The sequence below is a fragment of the Podarcis raffonei genome, chromosome 1 (assembly GCF_027172205.1).
Source record: "Podarcis raffonei isolate rPodRaf1 chromosome 1, rPodRaf1.pri, whole genome shotgun sequence".
NCBI classification, from domain to species: Eukaryota; Metazoa; Chordata; class Lepidosauria; order Squamata; family Lacertidae; genus Podarcis; species Podarcis raffonei.
In genome coordinates this window covers 81,371,921-81,383,839 of record NC_070602.1, presented here as the reverse complement: position 1 = coordinate 81,383,839, position 11,919 = coordinate 81,371,921, and the positions used below count along the sequence as shown (strand labels likewise).

Genomic DNA, 11,919 nt, shown 5'->3' with positions numbered 1-11,919 from the left:
GTATAAATATATTATTATTATTATTATTATTATTATTATTATTATTATTATTATTATTCCGTTGAACAAGCAAGGGTGAGAACATTTGCATAGGCACAGGCTGTCAGTTATTCCAGGATAGAAGGGCATCCCCCCCCCCCCACATAGCCACAAGTCACAATCATAAACATACTTACATGGAAGGAAGGTTTATTGAAACCAATATGGCTTAATCCAAGTGAACGTTTAAGATTAGAGTACTGGGCTTTGTATGCTTATTGGTCACATTTCTACTGGAATACAAGGCTGTGGCTATGGGAGAAGCAGGACCTTCTTCAGGTGTTAATGATGTGAACCCGTCCATTGTAGACACAGCTTGCAAATATGTGTAAATGGTTGTTGGCATCTATCTGTCTCTAGAGACAATGAAGTGCACCTCCATGAGTGAAGTCAAACTGCTGTGTTAGCAGCACTGAAATGACCTCCCCAAAGTGCAAGCCTGGGCAGTGTATGTGGAGGTCCTGGGCCACCCAGACGACAAACCCCCCCCCCAGCCTCGCTGATGTGGTCCAAAGGAAAGGAGAGCAATACATTTGGCACCAGCTAGGCTGCAGGAGTTACCAGAAGGAGACATACAAGATGCCATCCAAACACCTGAGGCACTTAAGATTTGTGTAGGGCTTTTGTTGTTGTTTAGTCGTTTAGTGTCCGACTCTTCGTGACCCCATGGACCAGAGCACACCAGACACTCGTGTCTTGTGTAGGGCTTATATATGTGTAAATAAACCATATATCATAAAGACACCACAGTGTCCATTGTGCCTCATTCCAAAAGGAAACACAAACTCTGGGTAAGTGCCTGGAACCCCTGGAATCTCTCACCACTCAGAGATTGGAGTAGCATGCAACAATGTATTTGTGGCCTCTTTCAATGGATGGAATGTGTTACACCTGCCTTTCACATGTTTTAATATGTTTTTAGGTTTTTATTCAGTTTTAGCTTCATACATGTTTTAATCTTTGTACTATTTTGTAAGCGGCTTTCAGTTACTTTTTGTTTTTAAAAAGTGACTAATAAGTGAAATAAGTAAATAAAATACAGTATTTTAGGATGTAAAAGGGAGTGGTGAAGTATTATTTCATGCTACTAAAGTAAGCTGAAATTTCTGGATATAAGATAATGACAGCAGAGAAATACAAATTCAACCTGACTATAACTCTTGATTTACACAATATCCTATGACTTGAGTAATCAAGAGCAAGAAGCAAAAGTGGTGAAAAAAAACTGAAAAGGAACATCAGAATAATCTTACACACATTTGACTTCTCAACAGCTGCCCATGATTAAGACTGTAATCCCATTCACACACCTGGGCAGAAGCCTTAATTAACTCAGTGGACCTTACTTCTAAGTAGACATGCTTAGGCTTTTGCTGCACTGCTTCAATTACTACCATTTACTATGGAGTAAGCCCCACTGAACACAGTTAGACTTGGACTGTAATCCCAACCATGCATCCTAGTCCTATTGGACTCAGTGGAGCGTACTCCCAGATAAGTACATTTAGGATTGCATCTGCCCCTCTCCATTGCTGTAAACAACCAAGTGGTTGTATATGTATATGCCATGATTCAACATGCTCCCCCATTTGGTCCTCGAGCCTGAGAATGAAGGACTCACCAAGTCTTCCATATACAAACTATCAATGATGAATTTTCACAGGCGGTTTACATAGGACAGTGCCTCTGAGGTTCTTAAAATTGTTTCATAATGAATGGCTAGGAAATGGCTACCCAGTTTAGAAAGGGAAACAGAACCATGAATGAGCAGGTTCCATTGGAGGATGCAGAGACACCTGAGCAATGCATGGACTATAAATGGAGCCAATGGGAGAGGAGGACACTTTCTTTCCCACCTGGCTGGTTCCTGGGTTGTAGCTGTGAAGGATGGAGAACCACCTACGGCTGTGGGCTTTATTTCTTTTAGCTGCTGCTGTTTTTGCCCAAAATAACTCTGGTAAATGCTGGGGGAAGAAGTTGAAATTCTCTTGTGTGGAAGGGTTAACTAGGAACTGTTGAAACTTTTTTTTGTAATGGTATGCTAACTCTCATGGGGTTGGTTTTAATAGGTGTTGACTTTGTCTTTGCTGTTAGATGCTTTGTGGTGTTCTTAGAGGAAATTCCTCCTGTTATGAAATCAGCCAAGGTATAAGGTCATTAAAAAACGAGTCTGGGCAGTGATTGGTGACGAAGCTGCCTGGTACTGGCCTGGATTGATTGATTGATTGATTGATTGATCTAAGTGGAGATAACTGGACAACTTTCTTTAACTTGCATTGAATTCATGGGGGGGGGCGTGTTTCGTGCTAGCAGGCTAGCTTTACTAGCTAGGGCTAACTAAAATGGGTGAGGGAAAACACTTGAATCTTCCAGAACTCCTCTTCAGACAGGCTGTTATTCAAAATGCGGGGTGGATGTGGATTGAGGAAGAGAAAAGCCCTTTATGATAGAAATACCAGAATGTTATTGGATGGAGTAACCAGGGTGTGATGAGCAAACATATGAGCTACCGTATTTTTCTGGGTTTAAGACTAGGTTTCCCCCCCAAAAAAATTAGGTTTAAAATTGGGGCTTGTTTTACATGGGGGCATCTTATACACGGAAAACTATGGTATGTTTCACAAAATGAGAAGTGGGAGTGGGGAACTGGAAACCATGAAGAAAGAGCCCAAAGCTCACTGGAAGGTGGGGCAGCAGCAGCTTTCTGTTGAATCAGGCTTGGGTAAGGGCTGTGACCTCTGCGGGGCTTCCTCTCTGAGGAAGCATTCAAAGAGGAAGGCCATTAATTAGACTGCTCTGCACCAGGTTTCCAGTTGCACACTGGACAACTTGGACAAAGCAACAAAAGGAGCCATTCCCCAGAATCATTTTGAAAACTTAAATGCCAGCAGTTACTTAGGCTCTAGTCCAGCCAGAAGCAGAATCCTTTGAATTGCTGCAAGGCAAACCTCAAGAGAAATATGTGGTAGCCTTTATATTAATAAAGCTGAAGATAGATTTTAGGCGGTGCACTAGGTAGATAGAAGTTAAATCGGGTATTATTGGTTAGTGCTTGGAGGGTGTGAAGAAAACCCATTCCTTTGGGTAGTTTTGCCTAGTGGCTGGAGGGCCCACCCAATCCAAGGTGGCAGGTGATAATCTTCCACTTTTAGCATACTTCTCTTCAGTGTTTTCTTTTCTGGGGGTACTCAAGGGTATGCAGCACCAGCAACTTTCCCTCCAAATGTTAAAAGTGTGGCACTTGTTATTGTTATTAATAATATTTTATTATTTATACCCCGCCCATCTGGCTGGGTTTCCCCAGCCACTCTTAGCCTTTATTGGTATAAGTTTAAACAATAAAATCATAAAATCATACAAAGTCATCCAAATACATTAATAATCCAAACACATACAATATATAAAAGACTTGATCACACACACACACACACACACACACACACACATACACACTGCTTCTCTTGATAGGCTAACTTTCCATTCTCCAAAACACGCACAAATTGTAGGTCCATCTGGGGTGGGGGAGTCAAAATGTTACCATAGGATGCTATTAAATATAATGTCAAAAGTAATTAACAAATGTTTGAGTCCTTAAAGTTGACTTTGTGACCTTCTGGGGAACTTTTTTTCATCCTGATGGGCCAAGTTCCCCTCTGGGGTTTTTTTGGTGTTTTTTTTAAGCAATTCTCTGAACATGTGCAGTTTCATGTTTTAAGCTGAAACTTGCTTGGTGAATGATAGCACTACCAAGAGCACAGGAATACATTGGGGTTTGCTTCTGCTGACCTGATGCTGAACCCATTTACTTGGCAATAGGTCTGTTTTATTTTAGAAAAAGAGAACTTTTTTAAAGTAAAAAGCAAACAAAAGAAGCATCTGTAACTGTGTACGTATCTCTCCAACTGCTCCCTAACTACAAATTCTTAAAATTAAGAAGAAAGGGAGGATGGTGTGACAACCCCAGTACGTCATAGCATGGCCATACTATGCCAACCAAGGTGATGATGTTTGCTGCTTCCCCCATCACCTGCCACTTTCTCTGGCATCCTATTTCACGGATTTCAATAGGTGTCTGGTTAGCCACTGTGGGAAGCAAGATGCAGGGCTGAGAGGGTGCTTGGCCTACTAGCTGCCATATTCTTTACAGTAACATATTGGTTCCGTTCATGACTGTAAAATGATGTGTGTCAGTGTTCACTAAATGACCCGTCCCTGTGCTTTCTGCAGTCTCTGTGTCATGCGGCAGCTCGCACGTATTGATCACAGTGCCGGTGGATCTCTTTGGGACGGGCGTGGCTCTTGGTGTTCATGAACTGACCCTGGGATCTGGCTGTTCCGTGACTGCTGTTTATCAAGATGTGCTGCAGCTGGAATACCCTCTCCATGCATGTGGAGCCATCAGAGAAGTAAGAAAAGCCTACACAGAATTGAGGAAGCTGGACTAGATGGATCTCAAAGATCCCTTCCAAATCTAGGATTCCAGGATCCTTTGTGACTTGTCTGGGTTATATACAGAGCCGTAGCTAGGGGGTGGTGAGGTGAGCCCCCGCCAGGGGTGCAGGTGAGGGGCATGTGTGCAAAATTGCCTAAAAATACATCTATAAATAAGTCTATAAATATAAATTTATAAATTGATTATTGCCTCATAAGAAAAGGTTTTCAATAGATGGTGAATTGAATGGGGGGGGGGGGTTGGAGGAGAGGCAGAAAGAGCTAATTTGTCAGTGGCTAGGGGGCACAATCTGGACAGTTCTGCCAGGGGCGCAAGATCCCCTATCTACGGCTCTGGTTATATAGGAATTTCTATCCAAAAATACACTTTGTAGGTCACATCCACACTATGTATTTAAAACAGGAATGGCTCCCCCCCGAATCCTGGGATATGTAGTTTTCTAAAGGTGCTGGGAATTATAGCTCTGTGTGGGGTAAACTATATTTGAGGCTGTTTCCAGAAGGGTGCCTCTTGGCACTAGCCAGTCATGGTTCTATCACCATAAGCTACAAGTAGATTTGCAGTTGATTATACACCATTAGGAGCATTGTGTATAATTTTTTATTCTATGTTATATCCACATCAGAGAGCAGGGGCACTGGATCATGGAATACATTCATTGTAACCTTTTGTGGGGTGTGCCATTTTATGACCCTATTTTGTTTGTTTTGTTTCTCCCCCCCCAAAAAAAAAGACTGAGAGTGCTATGCTGTATTGCTATAATAGGGTTTTTCATTTCTTTAAAGAAGGGGGGGGGACTAAAGGGGAATGAGCAGAATTTCTTTAAATGCTCTTTCATGAAATCTAACCTGATTGTGTCATAGCAGTTTGACACCAAAATATAAATTTAACATTCTAGCATTATGCTGTGTAGATGACAGCTTCAGTGGACTTTGGGGGGTTTGCACTTGCCTCTGTACTGCATAGCTTTGATTTCTGCTTTGAGCGGCTGGGTGGTAAGAAGACTGGGAGTTTATATAGGCTCGATAACATTGGGTTTTCCTGAAATGCTATCTCTTTCACAGTCTTGTAAAAGATCCTAAAGACTTACAACTTATATCTGGCTCCTAGTTCCTCCCAGACAGTATCCACTATAGAAATGTTCTCTACTACATGCCTTCCGCTGCAAATGGTGTGATCCGGACCAGTCAGTTCTCACATCCCATAGATTGTTTCTACCTAAGGTAAGTCTTGGTTCTGGGAGGAATATTGTGCAAGTGAGAGATGCTGGGCTATCCCATTGTTGTAAGAAAAGAAAATAGGGCCGCCTTCTTCTTCTTCTTCTTCTTCTTCTTCTTCTTCTTCTTCTTCTTCTTCTTCAGATTTGCAAAAGACAATAAGCAAAGCAGCAAACTAAAATACATTTTTAAAATAAAAAAAACCCCAGTCATAGTGGTAAGGAGAATCAGTGCTGTTTTTCTAGAAAGGGAGGTCCTAGAACTCACCATGAACGCCTCACTTGTTCTCTTAGAATGGCAATGGCGCCCACCTGAGAGGTGCCAGAACTGAGTTCCGGAGAGTTCTGGCTGGAAAAAAAGCCCCGAGGAGAATAAAAATAAAAGAGCTAGAAAAAGAATGAGTAGCATAAATGTGTAGCATATATTCAGTCATAGGATACAAGGTTCATATGTATACAAAATATATCCAGGACTCATAAATGTCTCCAGATAAAATCATGTTTAGTAGGAATGTGCCAACCATGAAATTGTTTTGTCATATGAATCACAAACAGTCCCAAAACAGATGCAAAGTCTGAGGGGTCTGCAACGCCTCCGGCAGCATGCCTCTTATGCTTTTGATCACATCTGGTCTCCAAATACTTAAATGTGTGGATCTAGCTTCTCCCATTGGCTATCTGGCCAAGGTAGCATCTTTCATTCTAGGAAGAATGTTTTAATGGATGGATTGTGTTAAGGAGATGTTGAGATGTCTTGGTGTCTATCCCTGAGGTTTGATCCTTAGCAAAGTGTGGCAATTTAGTCTGCAGCTGCTAAAACACCATGTACTTTGGGGGCCTACAGGGATAATAACAGCATGCAAAAAGAAAGAAGAGGCATGTGATGCATAAGATCTGTCCTACAGAAAGAGCAATAAGCCTTCTGAATTATATAAGAAGGAAGTAGATGAAACCTGGTTTCTCTTCTAGGTCATGGAATGTCTCCTCACTTGGAATACAGCCCACATGGATCCCTTTCAAATCCACCGTGATGGAAAATCAGCGCTTGGAGTTTGCCCTTGAAGTCTATGACAGTGAGTGCTCTTAATCAGCTGGCTAGCATGCCTCTCTCCAATTTACAGTAAGCTGCAATATTAGTTAAACCTAGGAACAGAGTTGCCCACTTGATTAAACATTGGTTGGAGAGAGGTGACAATAGTTTATTTGGGAAACAAAAGGTGTTTTCTTATAGGGTCATTTGCTTCTGGTGGACGCGTGTTCCATTTGCACCTCTGCAAGGTTTTTTGGGGGGGTTGTAAGCTTTTATACAGTAATGGCTGGTGGTCTTTGGCTCACAGGCTGCATTCACCCTTGGCCAGTTCCCTTGGCCTCGGCCCAGTATACCTGAAGGAGCGTCTTCACCCCCATTGTTCTGCCTGGACACTGAGGTCCAGTGCCGAGGGCCTTTTGGCGGTTCCCTCACTGTGAGAAGCAAAGTTACAGGGAACCAGGCAGAGGGCCTTCTCGGTAGTGGCATCCGCCCTGTGGAATGCCCTCCCACCAGATGTCAAAGAAATAAACAACTATCTGACTTTTAGAAGACATCTGAAGGCAGCCCTGTTTAGGGAAGCTTTTAATATTCAATGAATTATTGTATTTTAATATTTTGTTCGAAGCCGCCCAGAGTGGCTGGGGAAACCTAGCCAGATGGGCGGGGTATAAATAAATCATCATGACCATCATTTATTAATATTTCAACCTTTTTGAGTCCATGGCTCCCTTGACCAACTACCTTCTTTCTGTGGCACCCCTGTGGCACTCAGGAGCCCAGTAATGTCACTCCTTGCCTTCAGAGCTAGCAGCCTCTCACTCTTTTTCGAAAACCCTCCCTCGTGGAATGTTCCCTCTCCTCTCCACTCTCCTTGGGAATCCTCTGGGCAGCCACTGCTGCTGCTCCTGGTCTCTGAGCCAACCCCCCACCCCAAAGAAAGGTGCCTCCTCATGGAGCCCCACAGGAGCCTGGGAAGAGGATGCCTCAAGCCTTAGCAGTGCAATGGAGACTGGCTGAAGGTGAATGTGAGGCCACCATTTTTCTCATCTTGGGAGGCAGCGGTGGGTGCCACCAGGCCAGCATGGTGGAAAGGCTCCCCTTCAGCACCCGGCACTCAGCTCACAGGCAGGCCTTACACAGCAAACACAAGGCCAGTGCAATGCCTGTCTGCCTACCTGCCTGTCCGGCCTCCCACTTGTCTGTCCATTCCCAACAGCAAGGGATGGTGGACTGGCTGGCTGGACTCCCTCGCCCACTTGCTTACTCCAAGGCCACTTCAGCTCCTGGCAACCAGTACCCCCTGGCCAGCCCCAGAGGCCCCATTCACCTGGGGAGCTTGTGGCCAGGGCTGGTGCAATAAACAGCTGTGCAAACCTTTGAGAAGCAGAGACTTGAGAAGGCATCAGAGGAGGGAGGGGAGGAAAGAGAGGGGTGGAGGCCACTGTTGCCTGTGGCACCCCTGGCCATCATTCAAGGCACCCCAGGGTGCCACCGTACACTTGTTGAAAACCACTGCACTAGGGGGCTAATTGCCAGGGCTGGGCATGGGCACCTCATGCTCCTGCAGAACACATACATGCACAGACACATAGGCCCCTTCTCAGCTGATCAGTCAGTGGAGAGGTTACATTATGCAGTATGTTTGAATGTTGAATGTGTAAGTGTATGACTAGAGACAGTGGATAAAACAAACACCATTAGATGTGCTGCTTGCTAAGTGTTTAATGGTTATTGTATTTCTTTAAAAACCAATAGAAATTTGTTTAAAAATGGAGGAGGGACAGCAGCAAGGAGGGAATGGCTTACACAGAAGGGGCCCATTAAAGACATCTTACCCAAGTCCTTCCAAATAACCTGGAAGTAATACTGGCAGGTGAAGTGCTGTGTTCTAGCAAGGGAGCTTGTAGTTATGTGGCTCTTGGCTTGCTTCTTACTGACGTGTATGTAATGATTCTATGTTCTTCCTTCCAGGTACCTGGTCAGCACCTAGGTCTGACCCCACTTACTATCTTGGGGATCTAATCAACATCCAAGCATCAGTAAGGAAGGGCAGCCACGTTCCTCTGAAGATCTACATTGATGAGTGTGTTGCCCGGCCAAACGCTGAATCCTCTGTGAAATATGAAGTCATCACAAACCATGGGTAGGAGATGGGGAGTGGCAGGCCCAGGCATGGGGGAATGGCAACAGGGGGAAAGAAAACTGGAATCGCTTCTATGGCTGTGACCACATTCAACACTGAAGTTAATTGAAAACGGGACTTGAGCTAGGGGTGGCAAAGCTCTTCTAAGCTAGGGGTGGCAAAGCTGTGGGCCCTCCAGATGTTTTCGGAGGGCAGCTCCCTTCAGCGCTGACCAGCAGAGCCATGTGCTGCCGCCGCCATTGTGCTTAGCTGGATCCAGAGTTTGCTACAAATTGTTGTTGTGCAAAAGAAAGGAAGAGATATTAAACACTATATGTCAGTACATTTGCTTCTTTTTTCTTGAAAGATAGATGTTTAGCTTGTTTAGAAATTGACCAGCTCTGCCATGAGTGTGGCACTTATGCCAATAATAGGATGGAGGAAATTGGATCCTTCATGCCTGCTTCTGTCTGTATTGCAGGTGCCTTGTAGATGGGCAGCAAAGCAACTCCCGTTTCCTCCCCACGCAGGAAGATGGAATCCGCCGCCTCCAGCTGGACACATTCACCTTCATTGGGGCCTCCAACCACCAGGTTGAGGGGGAAGGGGGGGAAGGGAAGTGAACCTTTGATATGGGACTAGTACTACACTAGTTTTATGGTCAACTGCTGTTTGGGGGGACAGTGGAGTTAGTAAGCATGTGGAAAATCTAATGTCAACTTTATGGATGAGACATTGCCTCACATCAATGAGTCTGCGTGAGTGATGAGGGCATCCTTCTGTCAGCCTTTTCCCATCCTGTGAGGGCCCATGGGCCGTGTTGTTTCCCCCCCATTTATCTCACAAGGGGCTTGAATGGCACATCCACAATATCAGATGCATCCTAGTTTTGGCAGTGCCGGTGAGAGTCTTTGAGTCTCCATGCCAGGCATTTGCACTCTGCCACTGGGTTGATGAACCTGCCCTTGTGTGTGTCAGATTTAGTTTTGCAAGGTCCTCCCTAGCCTACAAATGCTAGGGACAGAGTCACAACCTAATGTACAACCTAATTTGATTGTCTAGATCTACCTCATATGTCACTTGAAGGCGGTGCCTGTTGGCTCTGCGGACCCTCGCAACAAGGCATGCTCCTATGACCTCACTACTGCATCATGGAGTTCCTATGAAGGAGGAGATTGCTCCTGTTGTGGTTCTCCTAGTGGATGTGAGAGCAAGAAGAGGAAGAGAAGGCAACAGCAGAAGAATGGTGAAATCCTCTCCCTAAAACCTATTTTGTAATCATTGACTTTATGTACCTGCTAATCAAAAGGTTCAAAATAATGACTGCCTACTGCAGAGATGCAGTTGGACTCCAGCTTCCAGGATTCCCAAGTCACAATGGTCGGTGGTCAGGGGTGGGTGGAAATTGTAGTCTACATCTGAAGGACACCATGTTGACTTCCGCTGGTGAACTGGCTCCATTTGGCGCCCAAACCGAAACAGCCACTTATTCGTAACTTGTATGGCTTCACTCGCTCGTTTCACCATAAATGCTGGGAACAACATTTCCAACCATGTCCTATATTTGGAGGAGAGTTAAAACAGCTTGCCCTGTTCATTTCTATACAAGAGCTGTACAGAGAAGGCTGAAAATACTGTGTTAAGGCAGTGGGGTGACAACAAATGGGCGAGTAGGTCTGGATTCGTGAGCCTTTGATTTGTGCTTCCTCCTTGCAGGATTGTCTGGAGAAGCCAACCTCAAGCTTGGTCCCCTTGCACTAAAAGGAAAGCCAACAAACAACTCCTCCACACTGAATGACTTCAGCACTTCTGAGCTGATGTCTGTGGTGACCAGCTATGCCACACTCAAGGCTCCCCAGGCTGCTGAGTTGCCTGCTAACCAGAGGGTGACTATTATCGTGAGGGAGAGAGTGAAGGAAGGATCTGGTAAGAGCTCCAGAATTAATAGAGAATGGTCCAAACACAATGATAAATTTTTCAGCACAGCAATGACTTAAACTGACAAGACTAATTATGTACGTTAACATGAAACAACCAAATTGAGCTGCACAAAATCCTGGCATGTTTTTGGCCATAATATTTAGGAGTGAAATAAGATGGAATAAAAAAATAGCCCTCTTGCATTTTATAGCAGGGGGACAGGCCCTTCAGTTTGTCACCTAGGAATTCCATGAGATTTGAACAAGGTTCTTTCACTTGGGCCACATGGGATGGCATTATTTTGTGTAGACATGGTGCAAGACAACTAGGTGTGAACAGCACCAACTCCGCAATAAACTGCTGTGTGGAGAAGGGCCTGTTATTGATGCAGTAGATGATGTCCCCTTTCCGTAAGGCTTGATTTGAGCCTGGACTCAGATCCAAAACCTGTATTTGCCCCCAGCAAAAGTGCCTTTTGGCATCGGCAGAGTATACTTTCCTTGCCACTGAAAAGCAACAACCAGTTACTTTGAGACTGGAGGCTTGTAGGTCTAAAAGCCTTGACACCCAGTAAGCTCTGTATTTTGTTGCACAGTGCCTTTCTAAATTTTGAAGTACAAATAGTTCTGTGGATGAAGTAAGGAACAACCAGCTTTATAACATCTTTGTGAACTGCCTCTGTTGACACTTCTCTTTTCCCTCCCTTCCGCCAATAGGGTTCTTCCTCCATTTCCCCTTCTCCATTGCCACCATGGTCATAATAACTACCTGTGCCTTCATTATATTTCTATCGATTATGGGCTGCTACTGCTCCAGCAGACGGTCCCGTCGTGGATATCGCATGAAGACCATCCGTGCAGCTTTGGTGGAAGTTAGTGCCGTTGCCATGGCACCTGCAGCAACTGGCTCAGTAGCTGTTGTTTCCTCTGGGAAATCCAGAGCTATCGCCAAGAGACCTGACAGGAGAGTAGCCAGCAGCTAGGGGGCAAATGGCTTCTCTCCAAAGATTCAGCTGTTTAACAAATAAATGATTGACAGTGCAAAAACACAAAAGTGTGGTGGTATTTTATTAAAAACTGTACACAAGGGATTTGAAGTGGAGAGTTAAAAACAAAAATGGAAGGGCAGGCCCATGGATG

At 44.6% G+C, this 11,919-nt stretch overlaps 1 protein-coding gene across 1 annotated transcript; it reads left to right on the top strand.

Moving 5' to 3' along the window:
* The first annotated feature begins 2,664 nt into the window (after nt 1-2,664).
* Nucleotides 2,665-11,815, top strand: LOC128413103 (zona pellucida sperm-binding protein 3-like). The gene is made up of 9 exons (XM_053387316.1): nt 2,665-2,761; nt 4,246-4,445; nt 5,603-5,715; nt 6,678-6,781; nt 8,710-8,881; nt 9,342-9,453; nt 9,923-10,106; nt 10,577-10,786; nt 11,497-11,815. Exons 1-9 carry the CDS (start codon nt 2,665-2,667, stop codon nt 11,760-11,762), a joined length of 1,458 nt encoding a protein of 485 aa, XP_053243291.1. The 3' UTR covers nt 11,763-11,815.
* Nucleotides 11,816-11,919: the final 104 nt, after the last annotated feature.

What these genes read in the sequence shown, in the direction of transcription:
- LOC128413103 (XM_053387316.1), top strand. Translation starts at nt 2,665, where the DNA reads ATGAGAAGTGGGAGTGGGGAACTGGAAACCATGAAGAAAGAGCCCAAA. An exon ending in TTCTGTTGAATCAGGCTTGG is followed by an intron (nt 2,762 to 4,245) that starts GTAAGGGCTGTG and finishes TCACTAAATGAC; the next exon opens with CCGTCCCTGTGCTTTCTGCA. An exon ending in GAAGTCATCACAAACCATGG is followed by an intron (nt 8,882 to 9,341) that starts GTAGGAGATGGG and finishes TCTGTATTGCAG; the next exon opens with GTGCCTTGTAGATGGGCAGC.